This window comes from Apodemus sylvaticus, chromosome 1 (assembly GCF_947179515.1).
Source record: "Apodemus sylvaticus chromosome 1, mApoSyl1.1, whole genome shotgun sequence".
Taxonomy (NCBI): domain Eukaryota; kingdom Metazoa; phylum Chordata; class Mammalia; order Rodentia; family Muridae; genus Apodemus; species Apodemus sylvaticus.
The window spans coordinates 126,749,457-126,777,337 of record NC_067472.1 but is presented as its reverse complement, the minus strand read 5'-3'; the positions used below and the strand labels follow the sequence as shown (position 1 = coordinate 126,777,337).

The following is a 27,881-nucleotide window of genomic DNA, read 5'->3' as shown; positions in this document are numbered from 1 at the left end:
TCACCTGCTTAATTCAGGAATTCCTAGACCTGGAGGAACAATGAACTTAACCTTTAACCCCCGCCCCCCCCCCCCCCAGCACTCCACCCTAGGTGGAGCAGGATCCTGGCTATCTGGGAGAAGTTAACCTTGCCCATAGTCAAGTACACTCTTAGCACTCCACCTAAGGATAAAAATTCCTGCTTTAACCTACTTCCCTATTATGTCCTAAAGGCAGATTCCTGCCGGAAGCCAGGGATTGTCAAACTCCAACCAAATGCATGACTGCCCCAATATGGCTCTGTACAACTGATACTGTTTCAAGTCCAACGGTCAACGTCTCTTCTGAGATGCATGGTAATCTCTTAACTGTATCACCCATAAGATCAAAATAAAAAAGCAGATCACACACTTCCAGCATACAGTGGCAGAGAATAGACGTTACCATCCAAAAGGGAGGAAACGGAGTGTGTTGAGCAAATAGTGGACCTAAGCCTAACAAGGCTAACTCCCATCCTGCATCCCCATGTCTAATGTCAGTGTGCTTCAGATCCCCAACTCCTTCCAGCTTTGTTGACTGCAGCACATTTCTCTCTCATGGGTGGGTTTTATACCCCCTTAGCAGCTGTCCTTGGCAGGTGTCCCACGTCTCTGGCATCTCCAACACCATGAGGTTTTAAGGGCAATCAGGCATCACCTTTACAACTTCAAATCCCTTCTGGGCCTCTGGGACACTCCTGACACACCTGGCCTCAGTGGTGTGTGGGCCTTTTCTTAACTGTGGAGGAAGCTTCCTCAGTCTCCTGTCTTATATTCTTAACTCTAAAGCCAGAAAGAAGCACATGGCTGAGGCTACCAAGCTCTGCTGGCTGGGCTGGAACTTGGCCACCTGTTTCAGTTTCAGTTACCGTTTGCACCAGCTCTCAGTTGATGGCTTCCTTTGCTGCTTAAGCTTTCCTTTATTCCTGTCACAAGTTGGAAGCTCAGCTGGGTGGGCATTGCCCTGAGGTCACCACTCCTTTATTCCATTTAGCCTTCTTTAAACTTGTCTGTCCCCTTGAGCACAGCACTTGGCTCTAAGAAATCATTTCCTAGTTTTTCTTCTCTCCTCAAACTGTATGTCTTGCACTGCTCCGGTCCCCCTTTCTCCTTTTCACTATAGGTACACATAAGAGTAGTCATTCAGCCTCTTGGCAGGGTCAAGGCCAGGCTGTCTTGAAATCTCCTTTGTTAAAGCTGTTAATCCAAAACTCTTCAATTTGACCTCAGGCAGATTTTTAGGGCAGGGGCCAAAAAGCAGCCCTATTCTTTGATAAAATATCACAAGAATGGTCCATTGGCCACTTACTGTTATTCATCCCCTCTTAAACTTCTTGCTCTCTGAGCCCCACAGTTCAGATCACCTCAGCAGTGTCTTCTATGCTCCCATTAGTCACACTTAAAGTACTTAGCCACTTTTCTAGTCCAAAATTCCAAAGTCTTTCATATTCTTCCAACAAACAGCATGGTCACACCTGTTATAGCAGTACCCCAGTCCTTGATAGCAATTTCTGTATTTTGTTCTATTACTGTGAAAAAACACCATGACCAAGGTAATGCTTAAAAAAATCAAACATGTCATTGGGGGCTGGCTTACAGTTTCGGAGGGTTAGCCCATTGTCTTGGCAGGAAGCATGGCAGTGCTCACGGCACTGGAGCAGCAGTGGAGAGGTATATTCTGATCCACAAAGCCAGGACTCCTAACAGGTCTAATCCTTTTCAAGTAGTGCCACTCCTAGGCCCGCCCCCACCCATGACTGAGCAGTCAAATACGTGAGCCTATGGGAACCATTCTTATTCAGTCTACCATGATGGCCTTGAGATGGGCACCTGACTTCTTTTCTGTAAGAGTTTCTTGCCTTCCCTAGTCTGTTCTTGGTAAACTGTGAAATGTCACAAATGTACAGGGGCTGCTGATGCCATCATGACTTCCCTGACCCTCTCCCTAGGTCTATAAGTTTAGGAGACCTGAAATACTTTACATATCCATAAACTGCAGTTTGATACTACAAGAATTCAACCCCACAAGAGCCCTCATTTAACAGCTTAGCCTGATAAAGGCTCCTCTAGCTTCAGCAGGCCACAGCACACAGGATAAGTCCACATCAGGTGAAACAGGTTCCAGTAAACCATCTACTGACACTAATGTGAGCTTTAGCTTCTGCTAGCAGGGCCTAAAAGAAAGTGACATGCTTTGGCATCGGAATGCCGTTGCAGATCTTTAGGCATCCAGACGTTTCCAGGGAAAAGCAGGGATGTACAAACTGGTGGAGCTGACAGCTGAATGTATACAGGTGCTGAGCAAGGTCCACATTGAAAAAGGACAGCTTGGAGTTCTCGTAGTCTAGCAGGACGCCGATCTTCTTTGGAGCAACTGTGATCCTGATGTCCGGCGTTGTCCTGTTGTGCAGAAACTCATACCGATGCCTGAAAATTCAGTGTTGATACAACAAAGGTTTGGAAACTATAGGTGAGCTGTTTGCAGAGTGTTTTATGCCAACTTGATTCACACTCCTGCGGTCTTGTCCCTTTCTTGTAGTCAGTGACTACCAAGTAACATGACATTTTCAAACTACTTTTTTTTTTTTGTGTGTGTGTGTGTGTGTGTGTGTAGCCCTGGCTGTCCTGGAACTCACTCTGTAGACCAGGCTGGCCTTGAACTCAGAAATCCACCTGCCTCTGCCTCCCAAATGCTGGGATTAAAGGCATGCGCCACCACCGCCCAGCCAAACTTCTTTCTAACATTTGTCCTAAAACAGTTTCGGGCTTTCCTCATGAGTGAACTCTGCACCTAAAAAGCTTTTATACAGAACCATGAACTTCCACTGCATCAGAGTTTGCACTGGAAGGAAGCATTTAAAGCCAGTATGTAGTGAAAGTAAAGACATTTGCGATGAGAGAGCCTTATGGGCCTTCATGAAAAACAGGCCTTCTCTACAAACTGAACCAGGACTCTGCGACTCCAGTTCTTCAACTTGCTACTGAACGGGGGTTGTGGTGGCCTGGCTGTCACAGGTGAGTGAATGCTGCGCCCTCTTTGCTATGTATCCCGTGTGCTTTGAAACGTGGCCAAAATCAAAACTAGCCACGGGACATGCAGACTGAAGTCCACGTGTCTGTCTGGTATAGTGCCTCCGAGTCCCTCGCTCGTGTCAAGTCTGTCAGCTCACCTGCTCACCCTTTAAACTGAGCGGGTTCCAGAGAGCAGAGAAGTCCCTTCTTCTCTCCACCAACAGACTCCAGACCGTGAACCAAAAACATGGGTCTGCTAGAGGCCTGTCCTCATCCTCATGTGGCTTCCTCCTTTCTTCTTCCCTCCTGACACCCCACCCTTGCTTTCTCTAGCTTCCTGTTCTTTCTAAACAGAAGAGGCCTTTGGCCTCTCTTCTTAGTTCAGATTAAGTGCCTGGCTTCACTTAGAGCGGCTCTTGCATTTCTAAAATGGTCCTCATGGTTAGCAGAGTCCAGTCTAAGCTGCTCCCTCTCTGGGGGGAAAGTTACTGTTCTCTTAATGTTTGGACGTGACTTTTTTTTTTCTTTTTTAAGTTTTTCAAGGCAAGGTCTCTCTGTGTAGCCCTGGCTGTCCTAAAACTGACTCACTCTGTAGGCCAGGCTGTCCTTGAGCTCAGAGATCCACCTGCCTCTGCCGCCCAAGTGCTGGGATTAAAGGGTTGGAAGCCAAGCTCTGATCATCCTCAGTGGGTAGATGATCCAGCTGCTGTGAGGGCCGCCTTTGTCCTATAAAAGTACAGGACAGTATGGGCCAGGCCTGGTGGGACATGCCTTTAATCCCAGTACTTGGAAGACGGAAGCAGATGAATTTCTGTGAGTCTTGAGGCCAGCCTGGTCTACATAGTACATTCCAGGCTAGCCAGGGCTATACTGTTAAGACCCCGACTCAAGGGGGGAAAGCACAGGACACTGAAGAGCACATGGCGAGCTCTGGATGCTCTTGCTCTTTCTGGTGAAGTGGGCGGCAACAACTCTTGGTAAACCTGAGACTTTTCTAAGCAAATGTGTGTGCCTAGATTACTATCAGGAAAACCTCTCTTTCGTCTTTGAAATCTCGATGGGGGTGTCCAGATCAACTTTACCTTTTGGAGACAAATATATGCCTCATGCACCAGGACAGGCAGTTTGCTCCCAGGTCTTCCTGTTTAGGGACATCTTCACAGGCCACCCCAACAGTGTAGTCCATGTGCTCATCCACCTCCACCTCCCAGTAATGGCGGCCTCGGACTGGAATTAGATTTCCCATGACAGCAACGCTCCTGGTTTTAGAAAGGGTAGAAACACAGGCTGAGGAGCTGGGCTATGGTGTTAGAGTTCTTGTGTAGCAAGCATAAGACTCTGGGTTCTATCAAAAGGTGGGGACATATTTCACTGGGGCCGCAAGCATAGCTAATGCTGAAGATTGGAATATCACATCGCCTGGTGTGTAACATGGATGAAATAACAGTAAAACTTACAGAACAGGTTCTGTTGTGTCTTTAAATGGCTAAGGCATTTCTGGTAATGAAGGTAGTTACACTGTAAGATGGCAGGGACTGAGAACCTGCAGCACAGCAGTCAGGACAAGTCAAGGTGCCGTATGTTTGAGGTTCGTGACTGGCCAGAAGGATCTCTGAGGTACCCTTAATGCTAGGGGTTACAAGACTCCAGAGGTTGGGCTGGTGCAAAAATGTTTGCTGGACAAGCCTGGTAACCTGAGTCCCACCCCCAGACCCCACAGAAGGTGTTAGGAGAGAGTCAGCTCCACAGTGTCCTCCACTCCACCCCTGGCAGGCCTCGGCACATGTCTGTACACACATGCAACACACACAGGGCAATAATGAGAATGATAGAAAACATTTTGAAAAAAAAATCAGAGGGTAACCCAAAAGCAAGATAGCACATTCCTTCCCTGTCATCGGCACTGGTCCCCGGCCCTCTGCTGGGGACCAGCACTGATGGCTCAGGCATTTCAGTGTGCCACAAAGTACTCTACCGGGGAAGGCTTCTCTTGCAAGTTGGATCACACCAGAACCTCAAAAGTGAACATCCAGTTCAAGATTCCTGTGCTTGTCCCTGGAAAGGTTGTCTTGATGACTGAACACATCTAGATCCTCATGGCAGTGGCCATACAACCCCTCACCCCTCCTCCATTGCTGCCCTCAGACTAGGTTTCTTCCCTAAATATCTGCTGAGTATGTATCCACACTTCCGCTGCTTAATCAGGGCTTCTGGGTTCCCATCTACTGTCTCTGCTCCTCCGATCTTTAACCTTTCCGTGGACTCTGCTTTCTGAAATGTAAGTCCAACAGGGATACTGTTCTGCCTTGAGTCTTCTAATAATTCTTACCACCTAACGAACAGAACTCTAATTTATCAAGTTTTCCTGCCCTGCCTCTACCTCTTCCTAGTACAGGCCTACCAACCTGCTTGTATGTAGTTCTATAAACAGGGTCTTCCCTGTGTGTGTGCACGCGCGCACACACACACACACACACATACACACACACACACATATACTGTCAGCCCTCCAAACAATCCTCCCAAGAAATCCTCCTTAGGGGCTCTGTCCTGGTTCATTTTTTTTTCTTTTCTTTTTTTTTTTTTTTTTTTGTCAACTTGACATAAACTAGGGTCATCTGGGAAGAGTGAACCTCAATTGAGGAAATGTCACCCTCAGATTAGCCTGTGAGCAACTTTGTGTGGAATTTTCTTGTTGGTGCTTGATGTGAGACAGTCCAGCCCACGGTGGGCAATGCCACCCTTGGGAAGGTAGCTGAGTGAGCCACGGGGAGCAAGGCAGTAATCACTGTTCCTGCGTGGTCTCTGCTTCAGTTCCTGCCTCCAGGTCCCTGCCCGACCTCCCTCCATGGTAGAGGAAGGTGGAAGATGAACTAAGCCCTTTCCTCTTGGTTGTGGTGACAGCAACAGAAAGCACACTAGGTGGGCTCCAAGGATGCCTGTGTTCCTCCGCCTCCTCTTGTGTAGGCATGTCTGACGAGTCCCTGCTTGAATCCAAGGGCAGGGCAGGGACGATACCTCCCCCTCCACCCTTGCACACAGCACAGCCGTTCCAGATCCACTAGAACTGGAGAGTAAAATGGGGCTCTCTCTCTCAGCTGGACCTCCTCACAGAGCCAAGACAATGGCTCTTCAATTCTCCCATGTCTCAAGAAGCAGAAGGCAAGATGATCAAAAGGCATTTTCCAGAGTCAGGCATGCTGGCGAGATGCCCGTCCTCCCAGTGCTTGGGAGGCAGAGGCATGAAGATGAGACACTCACGCTCATCCTTCGCTACATGAGAGTCTTAAAATAAATTGAAAACCCTCTTATGCTAGGCTCGCTCGAGAGCACCTGCACCTCCGTGAGTACAGACAACTGTTCTGGTCTTCAACCCTCCCCTCCCGCCTCTGCACCCAGCTTACTCTACAGGAAGAGCTGCTCTTGGTATAAACTCAGGCATTAATCTAATACTGACTTAGCCCGAAACTGCCTGTGATAGATTCCAGGGCTTCACCTGAGTGACGGCCTTCGTGGGCTAGTATAGCTGGTCCGTAGAGCTGAGTGTTCCGCTGCTGCGGAAGACAGGACAGCCACTTTCTTCCTCAGCAGATCCTCTGAACTCTCAACTTTTCCTCTGACTACTAGGAAGTAGAGAGGCTATGTTTACTGTTTTAAATTTGGAAATTGGTTCAGCATTGGGAATTAATCTGTCCTTTTTCTTCTGTTGCTTTTTTTCCCTCCGTTATATAGTAGCCCTTATTTTAAGCCGTTTATAACTCCTTGAAGAAAGAAGAATAATAAAAGTATCTCAGCATAATATACTGAGCTCTGGAAGGAGCTAGCAAGCTGTATAGACAGACAGACCGACAGGTAACCTGCCCTTAGGTCTTGTGTAAGTGCAAAGACCGTTTTCTCTACCACCTTCAGATCTGACCTATCCTGCTGCTTTGGTCTAAGGGTGATGTGTGTGTGTGAGGTTGGTGGGGCTGGCAAACAACTAGCTGTGAGGAACCACAGGATCGGGTGCTCTCCTGTTTCCTGGAAGGCAGAATGGCAAATATCTTTGAGCTAACTCTTAGCTCTAGTTCTTCCTGCGACACCAGAAACTAAGTAGCCAGGATGCTTGCCCAGGGTCACACATGTGGGCTAACAAAGCATCTGAATCCTACAACTCCTGATGTCATATATCACCTGCATCAATGGTTCTGAATTCTCTTGGCTTTTCTAGAGGCTCAGAAGACATAACTCTAAAAGGGAGATCTGGTCCACTGTGACATGGGAGGGAAAGGGTCACCTGGAGTGGAACATGCTGCCTGCCTCATAAATATTCATAAAACTCATTAAGCTTCAAAAGAATCCACTGTGCTGGAGCCATTCTCTCCAGCACTGCAGCCATGCACTGTTTTCACAAATGAACTTCTGCCAGCACTGTGTCTCTTGGCTGAATTCTCTCCTTGGAAAGGACAAGACTTAAGGCAGTGGTTCTCAGCCTTCCTAATACTGTGACCCTTTAATACAGTTCCTCATGTTGTGGTGACCCCCATTCGTAGTAAACTCATTTTTGTTACCTCATAACTGTAATTTTGCTACTGTTATGAATCATAACATCTGTGTTTTGCGATGGTCTTAGGAGGCCCCTGTGAAAGGGTCATCTGGCTGCCAAAGGGGTCTCAATTCACAGGGTGAGAACCACTGGACTCAGGAGAAACCTTCACAGCCACAGAAAAGTGCTCAGTGCCTGGTGTCTGTCCCTGTGCTATGTGGCCCAATAGTCTGACCATATCCCACAGTGCCTACAGCCTAGGACTTCCCTGGGCAGAGGCCACAGTCTTCTCCTGGGCTTTAGCTAGGTTTCCCAAATGCTCCAAGGGGGGTCAGTGGGAGGCAGCCAGATACCTGGTAAACTGCGTCTTGCTGGGTGGCAGCTCCCTTCTGAAACTTTTCTTCTCACTTCGAACCACTGTAAACCCATCTTCAGAAATGGTCAGCCAGGGATGGCAGGTGTCTTTGTTCAATTGGAAGTAGCTTCCTGTGGGGAAGCGAACATCGACAAGCCCCAACCTGTTATTGCAGGACTTTCCCGGAATGGCCTAGGAGCATTACCCAAGCATGTGATAGTGTGGCCACTATTGTGGGGCAGGACTTGTACAATTAATGCCATGTAATCTGTACATCTCTCCCTTAGCCCTTATGTCTGTACCTAGATAGGGTGGTTTCTGCCCCCATTTTGTAGATGAGGAAACTGAGGCTCAGGTGGTTAAGAAGTAGGCTGGTAGATGATAGAAGTCAGACCGAACTTCTCACCTCTCTGATCCCACACACCAGGTTTTTAATTTGCAGGCTCTGAGTGTTTGGCCCTGAGTAAGAATTTCTAACCTTGCCAAGGAAAACCAAATTGAGGGGATTTGCTTTTTGTTATTGGTTTTTGAACAGGGTCTCCACACTGTAGCACAGGCTCCTCTGTGATCGCTTTGTTGCATAAGCCGCCCTTGAACTTGTAGCAATTCTCCTGCCTCAGCCTCTGAGAGAAAACAGAGCTGGCTGCGCCTTTGTTCTCTGCTCTCAGTGTTGTTGGTTGATGTTTTAGAGCAAGCATCTGGAATTTCAAAACACCCAGCTTGCTCTTCCCATCTGTGAGACTGGGAAATGAGTGTGCCACTCACATTCCTCTCCTCCTGCCAACAAGAACGGGGACAGAGGCTCAGTGTGTTTCAGTGAAAGAGACACTTTTCTCAAAGAGACATTTGTTCCCAAACACTCCGCGTCTGCTCCTCACCTGAGGCCACCCACTCAGCTGGCTTGAACTGGATTGCTCTGGGAGGCTTTTGGAGGCTGCTCTGAAGCTCCGCAGGGGGTGGGAAGGCTGGGGGCGGGGCTTTGCAGTGAATGTTTCTAATGAGGCCTCTGCTTACTTAGGACCTGGGGCGTTGGGAAGGGCTGTCAGCACCCAGCGTGGTAAGACAGAGCTTGGAGGCAGGGAGGAGGCTGAACAGTAGAGACTCAGTTGGCTTCTAACAGGGGAGGTGCTTTTCTCACAGCAGGAGCAGGGAGGTGGCCTGGCTACTTGCAGTTCTTGAGAAGGTCATAAAAAACCCCCTTCCAAAGCAGGTGCTGGCTCACACTTGTAATGCCCAGCAGGAGAGGCTGAGGCCAAAGGATTGCCTTGATCTCCAGCTCAGCTTGACCACATATTGACTTCGAGACCAGCCTGAGCCACAGAGCAAGACCCCATCTCAAAAACAAAGCCAAACAACCCATGAGGTAAGAAATGTATAGGCCATGGGGATCCAGTGGGATAGCCTCTGGTACTTGAGGGACATGGAGGAAAGCCTTGAGTTCTAATACTAGCCCAGCCAACCCAAGTTCTATGGGTCTTTGATGACTTAGGAGACCCTTTGATGTCTGGCCTGTCCATAATGTGATAGTTATGTTTTCTGATACACTCTTAGCACTGAATGTGCAGCAAAGTGGCTAATTTTGAGTCCCAAGAGTGTGGCTGGCTTACAGACCTGTGGTGTGTACTGTAGCAGGCTCACTTCTGGCACTGGTGCCCCCCACGTTGAGGGCTCGAACGTAGATGGTATAGCTGTGTCTGGGCTGCAGCTGGATCAGGGATTCACAGGTCGGGATGCCTACAACTGATCTATGCACAGAAGCAGATCGACTGTCAGCAGGAGCCCCGGCATCAGCCACCCTTTTGACGCCCATTGTCCTCTGACCCACAGCAGCACAGCCCAGAGGCTCAGCTCCCTGGGCAGGCCTCCCACAGTTCACAGCTTGCTTGCCAGTCAATGTCTGGCTGCCTCCCTTCCAAGCTCCTCAGCCAGGCCTCCCAGGCACTGTGCTCAACATGTCTCCTGGAGCATTTGTGCAGTTTGCACCCATGTCCGTCTCTGGCCTGTTAGGGCCATGACCTCTCTGAGGGCAGGACCAAGTACACGAACTGTAGGACAGTCCTGGACCCATAGAAACCTTTCAGTGTAGAAACATCTAGGAACAGACGACTTTGTTTAAAACAGCTGCTACAGAGACTCATCCAGTTATTTCGGTTGGACTGTATGGAAATACAGGCTCATTACACCATCAGGATTTCTGAGGCTGCCAAACCCACTCCCATTCAACTGAAATAGACAACTGAAGTCTTCAGGACATTGCCCAGGTACAGACAGGGGAACAGGATGTCATCTTGGAGGCTGCAGCTCTGGGCCAGAGAGACACTTCTGCTTGCCCATTCAGTAGATTAATCAAGCTCCTTCCATGATTCTACATGTCCTGGGAAACTGGACATAATCCCTATTCCTGAGGAACCTGCAGTCTGTGTGGGAAGAGAGGCATTGCTCTGAGAGCCCCCATCGTATTCATGAGAGGCCTGCGTGTGCTACAGCTTGGAAGGGTGGTTGTTAGGATTCTGTCTATGCTCTACCCCACAATTACCTGGCAACAGCCAGGTATGCCCCTCCTCACTGTTACCTGGCAACAGCCAGGTATGCCCCTCCTCACTGTTACCTGGCAACAGCCAGGTATGCCCCTCCTCACTGTTACCTGGCAACAGCCTGGTAGGCCTGGCCCACTATAAAAAGGGCTGCTCAGCCCCTCCTCTCTCTTATCTCTTCTTTCTCTTGTCTCTCTTCACCTCTCTTACCTCTCTACCCTCTTGGGCTCTCCTCCCTGCCCCGCCCCACATGGTCATGGCCGGCCTCCACTTCTCTAATCTCTACTCTTTCTGCCTCCACTACCCCATTAACTCCCATCCTCTGCCCTGAATAAATGCTATTCTATACCATGTCTGTGTGTGTCTGGTCCTTTGGGGGAAGGGATGCCTGGGCATGGGCCCGCTGGGGCATCCCACTTCCCTCACACCGCCGTATACTGTATTCTTTAAACCTCTTTCTCTTTTTATGAACATAACAGTGGTGGTGCCTTTTAAGCTGAGTTCTGAAGAGTGACTAGCCTGTCCTTCAGTGACCGGACACGTGATTCAGTTTGTTCTGCCAGAGTAATCAGCACCTCAGGTCACCCAAATTGCTGAGCATCCTCTGTGGGCTCCAGTGTTATGAATCAGCCCAATCCAGGTTATTATATAAACAGCAAAGGAAACCTGGATTGCAATGGTGGCCCGAATCACTGGACCCCTCCCCTGACTTCTGACTATCTTTAGCTTTGCTGTGGTTACAGGCACACAGATCTCTGTTAAGAACAGACACATAGGATACAAGGCTCTCAACCAGCCCCAGCCAGCGAGGATAAGTCTCTGTGGATTGAAGGAAAATGTCAACAATCTATGTGGGATAACCAGGGGACTCTGAACATCTGAGCTCACGTAGTGCAAACAAAACATGTCTCATTTTTATTAAGCAAACAACACATAAGGTGACCTTTACAGTTAGCTTAAGCAAATGCAAGTGCAGCGAGGGAGGGAAATGTTATGTCTTATCATCCTTGGTCATATGACAAGAGCCAAGAATATTTCTCTCAGGCCTTCGCCGTTTCCACAGAGATAATGTGGACATGGCAGGGCTCCCTCTCCATGTCCCTGCATTCAAGTGTTTCCGCTCACCATAGTTTATGCAGTTCTTTGTAGAAGGTCCCCTGTGGGAAGAGCATTCTGCACTCTGCCCCATCTGGAGTCCACAGTTCACAGCTTTCCTTTACAGGCTCCTAGCTGGCTTACATCGGCCTCTCTAAATCTCTTAATGGCTAGCCTCAAAGGCCTTTTCTGTTCTCATGACATAGCTCAGTGCACCGCAGTGCCCAGCAGAGCTACCCTGGACTCTGTGGCAGGTGCTGTGCTACAGGATGAGTCCTTGACCTGTAAGCTTTAGGCCTGACTGCCTCGCCTGAGCAGCCTCGCTTCCTCTGTGGTGCTATGTGGTAGACTCCTGGGACCTGCAGGCCCTGGTGGCCACCATGTCCAATTCCTCACAGACTTGTGAAGGCCTCTCACTCTCAGACTGGTGGAGAAGGCCCCAGCCAGTGTTCTGTATCCTTTGTACACTGTACATCGAGTCTCCTTTTGTCATTCCTGTGCCCTTTTCCCATATCCCCTAATTTCAATCACATTAACTCCAGTTCCTACAGGGTATCCAGCCAACTCCTGGCCCCAAGGCCATGCCCACAAAGTCTTTCCCCCTCCCCAGAACATCTGACTTGCTCTTGCCCTGCTCAGGCTTAGTGCCCCACCCTGGACTCAGTAAACAGCTATCAAAAAACAGGCCCTGCCTCCACTACCTTTCTCTCCATTATGTGTTTTTCTCCCTGAGTTGTGTGTTACCTGTAGTGTATTGGTTTGCCTATACTTATTTTCCTCCCTGCACTATGAGCTCCTTAGGGCAAAAATGTGTCTTTCTAGTTCTCTAATACTATGGGGCTCTCAGTGATTTGATTCTTCGTACACGAATGGAAAGGAAAGCCCGTGCTGCTGGGCTTGCATTTGCTGTAAAAATGAGGATGATCTTAAATTCCCAATCCTCCTGCCTCTACCTTCCAAGTGCTAGAATTATAGATGTGCACCACCATGCCTGGGTTACTTTGGCTTTATTGTTGTGTTTATTCCCTTGAGTTGTAGTTTCTCATTGACTCTGGAGTTAGGCTAGCAGTCAGTAAGACCAACTGATCCTGTTTCTATCTGCTATAGGGCTGAGGTAACACGTGGGGATTCACACCTAGCGTTGTACATGAGCTGGGGACCCTAGCTCACACTTGCTCACACTCACATGTGCACAGCCCTTAACTGGATTTAAAAATAAAAAAGGTAACATGGTCTCACCACTAGCATTCATCATTCATGATCAATAATAACATCCTAGTTGCTTCTTGGGCATCGTAAGCCCAATCTTCTTAAGATTGCTATGTGCAACCTACTTAAGAGTGCTATGTGTCACAAATTGTGACTTTGTCCCCACACTGCACATGCAGTGGAGGGCTGGCCGAGGAGGTTCTCAAGACTTACTCAGTTACCCCCAAGGCTTCTGGTGTCTCTGCCTGGATTAGCTCCACTGTGTAGGAGTCCACAGGATTCAGGTTCCCAGACTCCCAGCAAATCAGAGCAGCCTCTTCACAGCTTCCAATTGCCTCAGTTTTTATAGAGGGAGGAGAGGGAGCTAAACACAAGAGAGAGGAGATATGAGCAACCATTAGGTTCAGCTCCAGCCATTTTGTTCAGAGCCGTGGAGAAACACCATAGAAATACAAGTGCCTGGGAACCCCTTTCAGACATTCATGGGGTTGAGGATGCTCACTAGACCTGTGGAGGTTTGAATAATAAATATCCATTATCACCTGGTGCATTTGAATGCTCTGATCCCAGGCGGTAGGCCTGTTTGGAGAGTTTTAGGATGTGTAGCCTTGCTGGAGAAAGTAGGACACTCTAGGTGGGCTTGAGGGTACAAAGGCTCACACGATTTCAAGTTCACTCCCTCTGCTCCGTACTTGCAGTTCAAGATCTGAGCCCTCAGTTTTCTGCTCCTAATGCCATGCCTCTGCTGGGACTCTCATCTCCCCAGAACTGTTATCTCAAATAATCCTTTCCTTCTTTAAGTTGCCTTGGTGTTTTAATAGACCAATAGGAAAGTAACTTAATACAGACAAGTCCCAAGAGTCAGTACACCTGCAGGTAGCAGACCAATCACGCCACACCAGGCACATTGATCTAGTGCGTTAAATGAGATACAGCAAGGAGGAAACCACACACAGCTCTTTCTATCCTTCAAAGGAAACAGAAAGCCCAGTCACATCTAGAATCCTGCAACACCTGTGTCCCCTTGAGTGAAAACGAACAACCCAGTCAGTACCTGTCATATACACTGCGTGCTCACTAGAGGGGCTGGGGCCGGTCCTGTTCTGAGCTATGACCCAAAACTCATACTGGGTATTTGGCTCAAGATTTGTCACTGAGCAATATGTTTCTTTGACCGTCTTGGTGAACTCTGGAAGAAAAAGAAAAAAAGTGAGAATTCAAATCTTAAAAGGCCACTGGACTTTTCTGAGTCCCACTGTGAAAGAGCAGAATCCTCCCTCCCCTGCAGGCACAACCCTGCAACGTGCCACCAGATCTCACCCTTTGCACGCGCACACACACACCGTGTGTACTGAGAGGATCTGGCTGCCTAGACCTTGAAGTGGGTTTTACCTTGGTGACCAGCTCAGCAGTGGCTCTGTGACAAGATGACACAAGAAGAGGCTTGGGACACAGTGAGGGACTTGCTCTCCACCTCCCTCCCCAACCCTCTCCCAAATGTGAGCTCAGACCACTGTTGGGAGGGAATGCTTTTGCTACTTAAGAATGAGCCTCCGGACACTATCTGGAGAGTTCAAAAGAGTCCCCACCCCCACCCCGCACCAGCTGCCCCAGTTAGGCCTGAGGGAAGGTATCAATTATTTTTTACCTGATAAGAAGCTACTTAAGGAAGGAAGGGTTTACTTCCATCCGGGCCGGGGAGGTGAGATGGCAGCTCCAGGAGGCTGCTACTCACACTGTACCCATGCTCAGGAAGCAGAGAGCCAAGCGCTGGCACTAGGCTGGCTTGCTCCTTTTTAATCAGTCTAGAACCCCTCCCATGGGATGGTGCTATGATAATTCTGTGTCATTAAAGACAGAAACCACAGGCTAAAATCAAGTTTCCTCCTTAAAAGTTGATTTATGGTAATAGTGCACACCTTTAATCCCAGCACTAGGGAAGCAGAGACAAGTGGATCTCTGTGAATTTGAGGCCAGCCTGGTCTACACAGCTAGTTGCAGGATGGTCAGGGCTACACAAAGAAACCCTGTCTCAAAAAACAAAAACAAGGAAAAGTTTATTTATCTCTGATTTTTGTTATAGTAACAGAAAGCTGGTATTGTAGAGAGCATTATTGAGGTGCCATGCCACCTGGCAGGAACTTGACACTCCCAGCCTTTGATTGGAAACTCCTGTGTCAGCCATAACCCCCTCCACCTAGGGTGGAGTGCTCAGACAAAGGTGAAGTCTATTGTTCTTCAAGGACCTGCAGTCTCCTGAGAAACACTAGCCACCTGTGGAGCAATTGAACTGATTCTGCTGAGAAGCTTCCAGCCTTTTCCCCCTGCCTATATATATTGGGAGTTCTTCATTAAACTTTGAGACCTTGAATAGCAGGTGTTATCTTGGTCTCTGTCTCTTTTTTGCTGCCTTCCCATACATCCCCAGCTTCCCTTCCAGGTAACCCGCTGGATGTATCTGCAGGCAGTTACAGGCTATGATGGTTAATCCTAATTTTTCAACTTGATAAAAGTTAGAATCACCAGAGAGACAAGCCTCTATTCAAGCCTGTCTATTCTGGCATTTCCAAAGAGGTTTAGCTGAGGAGGGGTGACCACCCTGAATGTGGGTGCCACCATCCGGTAAGCTAATGTCCTAGACCTAATATGAAGGAGGAAGCAAGTAGAGGCCGGCTCTCACCTCTGCTTCCTGACTGTGGATACAGCGTGTCCGGCAGCCTCCTGCTCTGCTACTGTGCCCTTCCTGCAATGGCGGACTGTACCCTCAAACCGTGAGCCAAAATAGACCCTCCCTTCCTAAAGTTGTTTCTCAGCCGACAAGAGAAATAGCTAACAAATGGCTAATACAAATACTCTGCTCAGGGCTGGAGAGATGGCTCAGTGGTTAAGAGCACTGACTGCACTTCCTAAGGTCCTGAGTTCAAATCCCAGAAACCACATGGTGGCTCACAACCATCTGTAATGAGACCTGACACCCACTTCTGGTGCTGTCTGAAGACAGTGACCATGTACTTAGATATAACAATAAATACACCTTAAAACAAAACAAAACAAAAAACCCCACAAATACTCTGCTCACTGGAGAAGGGCTGATGGGGTTATTGGTGGAAGGGTGACACAAACCATTTCCTTGGTACGGGTGGTGCAAAGCTGCTACCACAGGGGCATTTCGTGAAGCACTCTGGCCATCAGCAGCTCTTTCAGGCCCTAGGTCGTACCTGCTTGGTCCTTGCCAGATGAGCTGTCCCGCACTGGCCGGTAGGACAGCCGATAGCTCTCCACGGTGTCATCAGAATATAAGCTCCAGCACACACGGACTGAGGAGCCTGTGGCGGAGTTGGGCGCCTGGGGATTTATCACTGGAGCAGCAGGAGCTGCGAGAGGAGAGAGAGAGCAGCACTGAGGAGCTCTGTGCAGGAGGGGGAGGGGAGGCCACTTCTTGTTTCATTGTATTGTGTTGTGTGTATGTGTGTTCTGTTTGCATGTGTGTCTGTGTACTGTATGCACACCTGGTGCCCATAGAGGATAGGTAGGAGGTATTTATAATTGATATTCAAAACACTGAAGAATCTCCAAAACTCAGTGGCAAACAAAGCAGGCTAATCCCTAAATAATGTCATTTTAAAATGAGCGAAGGACTGGAACAGAGCTTAGTCTAAAGACACACAAATCTGCCACCAAGAGGATGGACAGGTGCTCAACATCACTCGTCATGAGGGAAATGAATATCAAAACCATAACCGGAGCACCTATGCTGAAGCAGGCCTGTAATCCAAGGACCTGGGAGGCTGAGGCAGGAGGATCACAAATGTGAGGTGAGCCCGGGCCACAGCGTGAGTTCTGAGGTAGCCTGGATACAGAGTCAGACCCTGTCTCAATAGAACTACAAACAACACACGAACAAAACTCAAAACACTATCTTCTCACACCTGCTAGAACAGCCATGTTTAGAAAGCAAAGGATCTGGAGAACGGGAAGCCATGTGTACTGCCAGGGAAATGTACCTTTGTATAACCATTGTAGAAAACAGCAAGGTGAACCACCAAAAACTTAATAAGGAACTGCTAGTGCCTGTGACATCACAACCAGGAGGCCAGCGTGCAAGAGCATCTGGGCAGTACAGAGACCTCAGCTTAAAAAAAAGCAGGGTCTGGGAATGAAGCTCAGAGATACAGCACTTCTGCAGCATGTGTGAACTACTGAGTTCAGTTCCCAGCACTGCAGAAGGAGTGAGGGAGAGAAGACACTGTCAAATGGGTCAGGTAGATATCCAGAAGACATTTAGGTAGATATCCAGAAGAACTGAAATCGGAGTTCTGGATATTTTGCAGTTATTTCATGGTAGCCTTATTCACAGTGGCCAAGATAAGAGAACAACCTAACGTCCATCAACAGATCAATGTTTCATTGTATTGTGCTGTGTGTATGTGTATGTATGGGCTGCTACTCCATGGAGTACTACTGATCCTTAGAAGGCAGAGGCACCTGAGCCAGGAGATGCCTCAGTAAGCTGCTTGTCAAATCAGCCTGAGGACCTGAGTTTGAATCCCCGGCACCCACATAAAAAGCCAGACAGTTATGTATGCCTTTGAGACAGGAGGATTCCTGCAGCTTACTGTCCAGACAGTCTTGACAACGCAGGAGAGACAGTGGGAGACCCTTTTTCAGACCATGAGTGCAGAGCAATTGAGGAAAACGCTTGATGTCCTCTCTAGCTTCCATCCATGTGCACATAAAGGCATGTGAATATGTACCCCAGCACAGAGACAGGGAGGAGGGAGAGGAGGAGGGAGGAGGGGGAGGGAGAGGGAGAAGGAGAGAGGGAGGGAGGGGAAAGGAGAGAGGGAGGAGGGAGAGGGGGAGGGAAAAGGAGAGAGGGAGGAGGGAGAGGGGGAGGGAGAAGGAGAGAGGGAGGGAGAGGGGGGGTGGAAACATGATTGATTTAGCATCTGATCTACTCCCTTACCATACATGCAGTGACAGATACCATGGATACCACATTGTTAACTCTGGGTGCTGTGCTTATCCAGCACAGCTCTGGGACTTACTCGATTTGCAGAACTAAGTCCTACTCACTGAGCAGCCCCTCCCCGCCAGTCCCGGCCTGCCACTGTTCTGTTTTCTACTTCTGAGTTTGACTACTTCAGGCCCTCATGGAAGGAGACTTGTGCAGTGTTTATCTTTCTGTGAATGGTTTATTACACTCACTATACTGTCCATTCATGTTGTCACAAATGGCGCGCTCTCTCTCTGTGTCTCTGTCTCTCTTTGTATGTCTCCATCTGTGTCTGGGTTTCTCTGTCTCTATATGTCTCTGTCTCTGTGTTTCTCTGTGTCTCTGTTTCTGTGTCTCTGTTTCTGTCTCTGTCTGTCTGTCTGTCTGTCTGTCTCTCTCTCATCTGAGCTGCTGTGAAGGTGCACAGGGCGGAGTCAAACCTGGGATGGTATTGATGGAGTCCATCAGCTGCTCCACGTCAGAGAAGTCCAAGGTCTGGTCTTCAAAATCGGGCTGAGCAGAGAGCTCCACATCTGTCTTGGTTTTCAGGAATTTCCCCAGTCTGTTGGTATGAAAACACACGCAGGTTTGGGGAGTTGGATCAGCAGTTAGGAGCACTGGGTGCTCTTCCAGAGGCCTTAGGTTCAATTCCCAGCACCCACATGGCAAATCCCTAAATAACCCTCTGTATCTCTAATTCCCGGAGATGTGACACCGTCTTCTGGCCTCTGTGGACATCAGGTACACACATGGTGTACAGACATACACGCAGGCAAAATTACTCATACATGGTTTTTAAAAGCCCACATTCACAGAAAGATGGAGGGCTTGCTTCTTAGGTGCATCTGCAGAGCTGCTCTCAGGAGGATGAAGAGGCCTTTGCTACACTTGCATTTCCTCACATGCTTTCGGGTTCTGGGATCCTATTTGATGGTGGGTCTGGAGGTCACTGTTTTAAATTTTTGTTGCTTTGACAAATCCCGGAGATGAGCCGTTGAAAGGGAGGGAGTGTCTACTTTAGTGTCTACTTTCGTAGACACTCGTGGTTTCAGTCCCTGATCACTGGCGCTCATCTTCTTGGACCTGTGGTGGAAGCATGGCAGGGGCGGGGAGAGCAAAATGGAGGAGGAAAGCTTCTCATTTGGGGAGCCAGGAAGCAGAGAGAGATAAGAAGAAAAGGGTCCAGGGACCAGACATACCCTCCAAGGCTTCTCATTCGTCAAGAAAGCTCCACCCACCCAACCCTTCCTCCAGATCTGAGCGCCGCTGAGCTGAGAACAAAGCCTCCCGCCCATAAGCCTTTTAGGGAGCACTTTCTATCCAAAGCATCTATCCTGGTCTAAGCCTTCCCAGGGCACAGGGAAGGGGCGAGCCTAAAGATGGGTGGAGTCCACCTATCAGGAGGAGGCAGCGCCGTGCTGTTTCCGCTCCCACATCATCCCACAGCTCCACGCGTTCTTGGGGCTTCTGAAGACTTACACTCCACAGTGTCAAGTCTGTGCTGTCCTGCTGCCCCCGAGGCTCTAGATCACCGCTTCTCAATCTTCCAAATCTTCCAAATGCTTGCAACCCTTTAGTATGGTTCCGCGCAGTGGTGACCCACGACTATAAAATTATTTTCATTGCTATTTCATAGCTGTGATTCTGCTACTGAGCCACGGTGTCTCAGTTCCTAAGACCATCAGAAATGCGCATTTTCTGATGGTTGCAACCCATAGGTTGAGAAACTGCTTTAGATGTATTTGTTCCCAGGAAATCACAAGATTTCTAAGTCCCATTTCTCGCCAAAACATATGTACTTAGGTCCCCATGTAGTTTTACAGACCCTGTCTTATTAAGTTCCCATAGAACCACCTGTTTGGAAATAGGACTTGAGATCACTATGATAGCAAGATTTATACTTTACCATATCTGACTTTAAAACATACTTGCCTTCTACCGCAACATGACCAAGCGCTGAGGAGAGCTGGGGACATGTCCCAGTCCTCAATCTCTCCCAAGAAAACAAAGTTCTCACGTGTGTGAGGGGGCCCTAAGCACAGGCTTGCTGGATCGGCCTCACCCACCATGTTGCCTTCCGGCCCCGGGGTCCTAAGTGTCCACACCAACGGGGCCTACTGACCCCGCACTGCCATTCCTTAGCCAGCACTGCTTAATTTATAGGATCATCGAGGCTGAAAAGGGAAGCAGTGACCCAGTGAGACTGAGTCTAGAGGCGAAGAGAATGGAAAAAAGAAACTAGGTCAGGACAAGAACCTTACCTGTCAGTCATAGCCACTGCATCCTGAAAAGGAAGAGAAAATAGCAGACTGATTAAGGAAAGATTTTTCCCCAATGATATAATAATGTAAAGATTTTTAATTGGAAATCAGGGAAAGGGGGAAATCACCCTAACGAAACTACCACACGGGTGCACACGGGGCCCTTTGGACCACTGACTACTTAACAGTTCCTCTGCTGTAGGACACTGGCTGCCTGCAGGTTTTCGTCCTCATAAGTAAGGCACTGTTTCCTACATTCTGGTTGTGAGATCCACTGGTGCCCTGGGACCACGGGCCTAAGAGGTGTTTCTCGAGGCGTCGGCCACATCACTCTCTGCCTTCATTCATGGATTTCTTACCATGATCAGGGAGGGAAGGATGCATGACTGGGCTTCGAGGAACAGCTGAGGGTTGGACCATGAGGGGCTCAAACTCAGTATCAAACTCAGGGATTATGAAACCAACCATATCTGCCCCATGGGATCATGGGACCTTGTGAGATCACTAACTGAGGTGGAAATTGCCATAACTCTGCTGTATGGGGTTTGGTCTTAGATTTGATAGGACTTAAATATAATTAAAAAATGGATTTGGGGGGGGGCTGGAGAGATGGCTCAGCAGTTAAGAGCAAGTGTACTCATATACATAAAATAACGAAATCTTTTTAAAAAATGGATTTGGGAATGGATTTAAAATATGTATGAAATTATAAGGCAAGATTTATAACTGCCACCCTTGGCACAGGGCAATTTAAAGTTGTGTATTAATCTGGACTAGCTGCTCCCAGAGATGTCCTCATCTCCATGATCAAGGGACAGCCAATGACCAAGGGTCTGAGGGACGAAGCTTGGAACCACCTGAGGACTGGTGGAGGGAAAGAACCAGTGGTGACCCTGCCTGCTTGGCCACCAATGAAGTAATGCGGAGAGATGAAGGGACAGGCTCCCCCATGACCCACAGATAGATGCTGAGCACCACGGTCAACTTAGCTCTCCAGGAGAGAGGGTAGGCTAGCCCACCCGAGGCTAGCCCCTGCATCTCACGGTTTCATGGCTTTCTCTCCTGTTTCGTCACGGACCTTTAGGAACTCAACCTTTTCCTCATGGCACATCTCCTCGATGGTCTCCATCAGCTCTCTGCAGGCATCGAGGTTCTCCCCACAGCTGACCAGCTGTCCGTATAAGGCTTCCAGCTTCTCTTTCTTTTTCTCCCCCAGAGCCTGAATTTTTTCTTCGTACTTTTGAGCGAGGGTTTCCAAGATCCCATTGTAATGGCACTCAAAGTTTTGTTCCTGTCTTCCAAAATTCTCCTGCAAGACAGTGGTCCTCAACCATCATTTCAGTGGATGGGATAGGTTGGCCAGAGTCACCGGGGACGTGCAACCCTGGCCTGCTTTCACCCTTCACATTATCCTGTCTCTCAGCCGTGCACTGCAGTGAATGCTGAGGAGTGACAACAGAGGGACTACTTCTTAGATGCCCAGGAATGATCATTAATTCATGATCTTAATGAACTAATTAATGCATCTGAACATGTATGTACACATACATGTATGTGCATGTAGAAGCCAGAAGACACCACAGAGGTACCAGCCACAGGGTCTCTCACTGGCACGGAGCATGCCAATTAAGATAGGCTGGCTGGCCAGCAGGCCCCAGAGATCCTCCTGTCTCTGCCTCACAGCACTGAGATTACAAGCATGTGTCTCCACACCCAACTCTTCTTTCTTAGGGGTCAAACTCAAGCCCTCAGACTTCGACCACTGAGATGTGTGCTCTGTGGTTTACCCGAATATTCTTACCAGAAAGTGCTCCTGTCTTTCCTGACAGTTGTTGCAATCCTCTTTCTGTTTTAGCTACCTCCTGTCACCATGGCGACCACTCTGGGCACTCATCAATGGTTAATCAGCTTGTTGCTGGACGCTTTGACTTCAAGGCAGAAATGTTGGCCCCGAGAGATGTCTGCCTGCCTTCCTGTGCTCTCATCCCCCACAGTGTCTGTCCTCACTGTTACCTGGATTGTATCAACACCAGGAGTATATCAACATGGTTTATGCCAGTGAGGAGAGATAGGGGACCTGAGAGGGAAGAAGGGGCTGTGGCAAACCTCACTGCCTGATAGATGAGGAATGCAGGAAGAATGATGTAGATACTGGATCTGGATTGTGTAGTATTTATGTATTGTTATTTTCTTGACATAGCATCTTATTAGGTGACCCATGTGGCCTGGTACCTGCTATGCAGCCCAGGCTGGCCTGGAATTCACAGCAATCCTCATGCCTTAGCTTCTCAAGTGCTGGGATTACAGGCATGCACCACCTGGCAGACGCCTCTCGTATTTAAACTGGGAGCACAGAGGCTGGGAAATGTCGAATAGAGAAGAAGGATTTCCAGCCTCCATTTTCACTACTGGAAGCCCACGAAGGCTCAGTGTTTTGTTTTTTTGTTTGTTTGTTTGTTTTTTGGGGGGGGGGTTGGATTTGGTTTTTTTTTTTCGAGACAGGGTTTCTCTGTATAGCCCTGGTTGTCCTGGAACTCACTCTGTAGACCAGGCTGGCCTCAAACTCAGAAATCCGCCTGCCTCTGCCTCCCAGAGTGCTGGGATTACAGGCGTGTGCTGGGATTACAGGCGTATGCCACCACTGCCGGGCTTTTTGGGGGGGGGGTGCTCAGTGAGTTCTGACTATTGCCACTTTCATCCTGTGAGGCTTCTAGGAGTCATACCAAGAGTTGTTACTAAGCATAAGACCCACTCAGAACAGTGAGCAGGTAAAGTAATGGACGAGTCCCCAGTGAGGATAACAGGATGTTCCCAGCGTCCCCACTGGAGATGAAGTGACTTAGATCTTAGAATAGGGTGACAGAATAGAGCATAAAGAACCTAAACATTTTGAGTTTTGCTTGCATGCCTGTCTGTCCACCACATGGGTGCAGTGTCCATAAAGGCCAGAAGGGGGTGTTGAATGTCCAGAACTAGAATTACAGGTCCTTGTGACTCACTTAGGAATAAACCCAGGTCCTCTGGAAGAGCGGTGCTCTTAACTCTGAGCAATCTCTCCAGTCTGAGCATGGGAGTTTGTCCTGCCCTCTCACTTTTATTCCCTCCTTCCATCTTGTGCTTGGGAATAGAAGGGTTTCCACTGGAATACTGGGACAGTGCACTCCCTCTCTCTCCCCCTCCCTCTTTAAGGCTGAGGGTAGAGGATGTGTATGTTACAGTGTTTAACTAAAGCTGACCAGGACAGGATTTGCTCTTGCTCTGTGGAGCTCTAGGGGACAGTATGACCAATGGGCAACTCAGAACAGCTGTTGGTTCAGTGATGTTGGTCTATGCATGAAGAACCCACATTCGTTGAAGTCAGGGCAGGAAGGGTGGGGCATTAAGGGATGAGAGGTCTCTTTTGAGGCAATGCAGACATAAGGAACAGCTTAGCAACTGTGGGCTCCACTTCTCTTGGCCTCTGCATATCCCCTACCCTGAACAGTGCACTTAGCGACCTGTTAGCAGCCTAGGACCCCTATTTGCACAGAACTGCATGTATACATGCTTTAAACAATGGAAACAGTTACTCTTCTTAGTGACCCCTGATAACACCCTGTTTCCATTCAAACATATCCTAGAACACAATCCAGGATGGATGGGATTGGGGCTGATATGGCCTAGACTGGATTTGGGTGCAAGGATAATATGTCAAACTGTATCTTCAAAGTGAACTTTTAGAGAGAGAGAGAGACCTAACATTTTACTTACCATCTTATGCTCACACATAATTGGGTATGCATCATGATTAAAATCAGATGGGCTGGAGAGATGGCTCAGCAACTAAGAGCACTGACTGCTCTTCCAAAGGTCCTGAGTTCAATTTCCAGCAACCACATGGTAGCTCACAACCACCTGTAATGAGATCCAATGCCCTCTTCTGGTATGTCTGAAGACAGCTACAGTGTAGTCATATACATAAAATAAATCTTTAAAAGAAATAAAAACAAAATTAGCTGCATCATGCTGGAGAGATGGCTCAGTGGTTAAGAGCACTGACTTCTCTTCCAGAGGTCCTGAGTTCAATTCCCAGCAACCACATGGCGGCTTACAACCATCTGTAATAATGGGATCTGATGCCCTCTTCTGGTGTGTCTGAAGACAGCTACCGTGTACTCATAAGCATAAAATAAATAAATAAATAAATCTTAAAAAAAAAATCAGATGCATCCTGAAAAGGGGCATAGGCAGTGCTTAAGGGGTCACGTAATCAAAGCCTGTCAAAGTGTGAATTTCCCAAATTATAACCCTAATGTTCAAACACCTCTTTTTCAACATTGTAAAGGAACCCCCAACAATAAAGAGAACCCCAAACAATGACCAGGCCCTTGAGTACTCTCATTCACGTGTCCTGTTGTCAACATTTTCGTGTTTTGGGTTTTTTGAGCAGGGTCTCTGTAGGTAGCCCTGGCTGTCCTGGAACTCACTATGTAGACCAGGCTGGCTTAGAACTCACAGAGATCCACCTGCCTCTGCCTCACAGGTGGTGAGATTAAAGGTGTGTACCACTACCATCCAGCTCTGTTGGCAGTCTCAACAGTGCATTTCTGATCTGTTTTATCCTCTAGCTTTGAGTCCTTCTCCTTTTTTTTTTTTTTTTTTTCTACTTGGCAATTTATGTGACCTTTCATTTCACTTTCAAATAAGAGACCAAGAATCTGGACACACTTGACCCAGGAAGCAGGCACCAATTTTGGAATTCTAAGTTCTTGACAGTCTTGTCAGAAAGCCTGCAAAGTAGCCACGCTAAAAGGGACAGTACAGATACTTATTTGTATAACCCATGCTCAGCTAGAAGTGTGTCTGTGTTGGAGGAATGATAACCGGCCAGTGTGCGGGTGTGTGAAAAATTAAAACCTGTTTGACAAATAACTGCTGTCGAGTGTGTAGACAAGAGGGAGTCTGCATACACCATGGTTTCAGATGTGAACTGGTCCCAACACCATGGAAATCAGTACAGAGTTTCCTAAAAAACCGAAAATACACTTCCCAAGTCAGCCTGCCACAGACATTGAACATCTGTGTTTACCGCAGCTAGTCATAAGAGCTAAGTTATGGAACTAACCGGTGTCCACCAACAGAGAGATGGGTAAAGAAAGTGTGTATATACACAATGGGATTGTTTGCAGGAAAATGAGTGCTGCTAGAGATAATATAATTAAATGAATAAGCTAGTCTCAGAAGACAAATATACATTCTCTCTCATTTGTTGTTCCTAAATCTTACATAGAGTCATAAAGTTATGTCATGACAGGGTCTAGAGAAACCGTACTGAGGGGAGAGGAACATGGGAGATAAAAGAGGGAAGTGGGTCTGGAGGAATGTGCCCAACACACATTACATACATGTGTGTGAAGATGTCCTTACATTGTATAATACCATGCACAATGAGCGTACACAATAAACATTTTCAAAGAGGGAAAACTCTGACATAATAGGTACCCCACACACCTACAATTAAAAACTCTAAAGCTGGGCGTGGTGGCACACTCCTGTAATCCCAGCACTTGGGAGGCAGAGGCAGAGGCAGGTGGATTTCTGAGTTCAAGGCCAGCCTGGTCTACAGAGTGAGTTCCAGGACAGCCAGGACTACACAGAGAAACCCTGTCTCAAACTCCCCACCCCCCCCCAAAAAACCCTATACAAGGCAACAACTGTGTCTGGTTATACAGCGGGACATCAGATATACCCAAGGGAGTCTCAGAGTGAGCCCAAAAGCAGGGAAAGAAAAGGACAAAACCAACCAAGCAAACAAACGAAAAGCCCACCAAGGGCTGGGGCTTGGGGACATGGCTCAGTTGGTATGGTGGTTACTGTGCAGGCATAGCAGCCTGAATTAGGGCACCTGGCACCTGTGCAAACAGCCAGGTGCAGTGGTGACCCTTGGTAGTTCCAAGTGAGACAGGGGGATCACCAGGTCTTTCTGGCCAGCTAGACTAGCAAAGCTTGAGAGCTCCAGTTTCAGTGATAGACCCAGTCTCAAAACATAGGGCACAGAGTGGCTGAGGAAGAGACCCAAACGTGACCTCTGGCCTTTACATACAAATACACATGCATACCCTTCCACACCACACCAACTCCAAGGACACTATCTGGATGGTGCTACTGTGGAGTTACCACTGTTAGAACAAAATGACAACAACAACAACAACAACAACAAAAATTAAACCTCATGCAACTGGTACTTTGATTGGATAGTTTCTGTTTTACTTATTCATGTAACGAACATTTATAAATCTAGGTAGTATTAGCACACACCTTTAACCCCAGCACATGGAAGGCAGAGGCAGGTGGATGTCCAAATTTGAGGCCAATATGGATTACAGAGCGAGTTCTAGGACAGTCAGGGATACACAGAGAAACCCTGTTTCAAAAAACCAAACCAACCAACCAACCAACCAACCAACCAACCAGACAACAAGAAAAACATATAATAGACTTGCTTTGAAACATCCCATGTAGTCGGCCTTGCGGTACACACACACACACACACACACACACACACACGCGCGCGCGCCAGCCTCTCCCACCTAGAGGACACAGTAGGGGATGAAGGCAAGTGACAGTCACCTCTGTGGTTACCCAGGGGCAGTGAAGGTCTATGAATAGCTGAGGGGAGGGGACAGGCTGGCACATCCTGAGAAATGGCTTCTGTAGCTCACTAGGAGCAGCAGCGGGATGTGGCCACAGACGGAAGCTACATGTGGTCAAATCACCGCACATGGTCTCACCTCCACAGTAATGAACACTTCTTCCAGGTGGCTAGCGAAATTTTCCATCTCAATAATCTGCTGTTCCAATTTGCACATATTTTTGTGAATTTCATCCTGTGGAAGTGAGCAGAACAAATAAAATATTAATAATAAGCTTATTCTTTTTTAAATTAAAAACTATGTGAACCGATGTTTGTGTGCGTGTTTATCTATTCACCATGTGTGTTCCTGGTGACCACAGAGCCTGGAAGACGAAGGCATTAGAGCCCCTGGGACTGCTGAGACAGAAGGTTGGGAGTCACCATGTGGATGCTGGGAATTGAACCCAAGACCTTTGCAAAGCAGCCAGTGCTCCTAACCACTGAGCCATCTCTCCAGGCTCACATTCCGTCCTCGTAGAGAGGCACGTAGGTTTTATCCCCTGCACACCTTCCTGAGACATACATGCACTCTCCAAAGATGGAAGGAGATATGTTACCTTGGCATGTTCCAGAGCTTTGCTGATTGGGGTCACTTCATGTTCCTTGTGTATATCAAAATCCTTCTCAACAGTTCTTACTGGAGTTTTGCAAGTGACACAGAAGCCATCAGCAGGCTCTTCTTCATCTTCCTCCTCTGGGATGACGTAGCATTCGTACTCCTCGCTGGCTCGGCCGTGTGTGTACCTGTAGGCTTCCCGGAGGTCTTGGCACTGGTCAGGAGGGCCTTGCCCTCCGTAGTCCAGGTCCTCGGCCTCAGCTGCCTCACCACTAAGCCCCCAGACTCTCTGCTCCCTGCCTGGGTCCCTCCTCCTCATCCCATAAGAAGGATACCCCGAAGTCCCCAGTCTGTGTTCATCCATAAATCCATCCCCTAGCTCACGGTCGTCTTCAAGCCTGTATAAATGTTCAAAATCATCTGCTTCCTTCTGGAGGTCCTCACTGTCCCCTGCCCCTCTTGGCTCTCTGGTCAGTTCAGCTTGGGTTACTTCCCTCCCGATTCTGCTGCTTTCTCCTGGGAAGAGCTGCAGTCTATCTTCAGAGTCATACAGGTCCATGTGATAAAAGCGGAAGTCTTTGGGGGCTGCCGGCCTGCCCAGCCCCGGGTCCTCCCCGGCCTCCTCCTCCATTGACACAGAACAGCCC

General features: G+C 48.3%; 1 protein-coding gene across 1 annotated transcript; it reads right to left on the bottom strand.

Moving 5' to 3' along the window:
* Positions 1 to 65: 65 nt before the first annotated feature.
* Positions 66 to 27,881, bottom strand: Fsd2 (fibronectin type III and SPRY domain containing 2). Its single transcript, XM_052159655.1, has 12 exons — positions 27,236 to 27,881; positions 26,776 to 26,871; positions 21,084 to 21,314; positions 20,006 to 20,028; positions 18,185 to 18,306; positions 15,967 to 16,122; positions 13,803 to 13,937; positions 12,962 to 13,112; positions 9,522 to 9,655; positions 7,909 to 8,041; positions 4,113 to 4,289; positions 66 to 2,445 (listed from the first exon to the last, which is right to left on the bottom strand). The coding sequence occupies exons 1-12, from the start codon at positions 27,863 to 27,865 to the stop codon at positions 2,193 to 2,195; spliced, it is 2,241 nt and encodes a 746-aa protein (XP_052015615.1). The 5' UTR covers positions 27,866 to 27,881; the 3' UTR covers positions 66 to 2,192.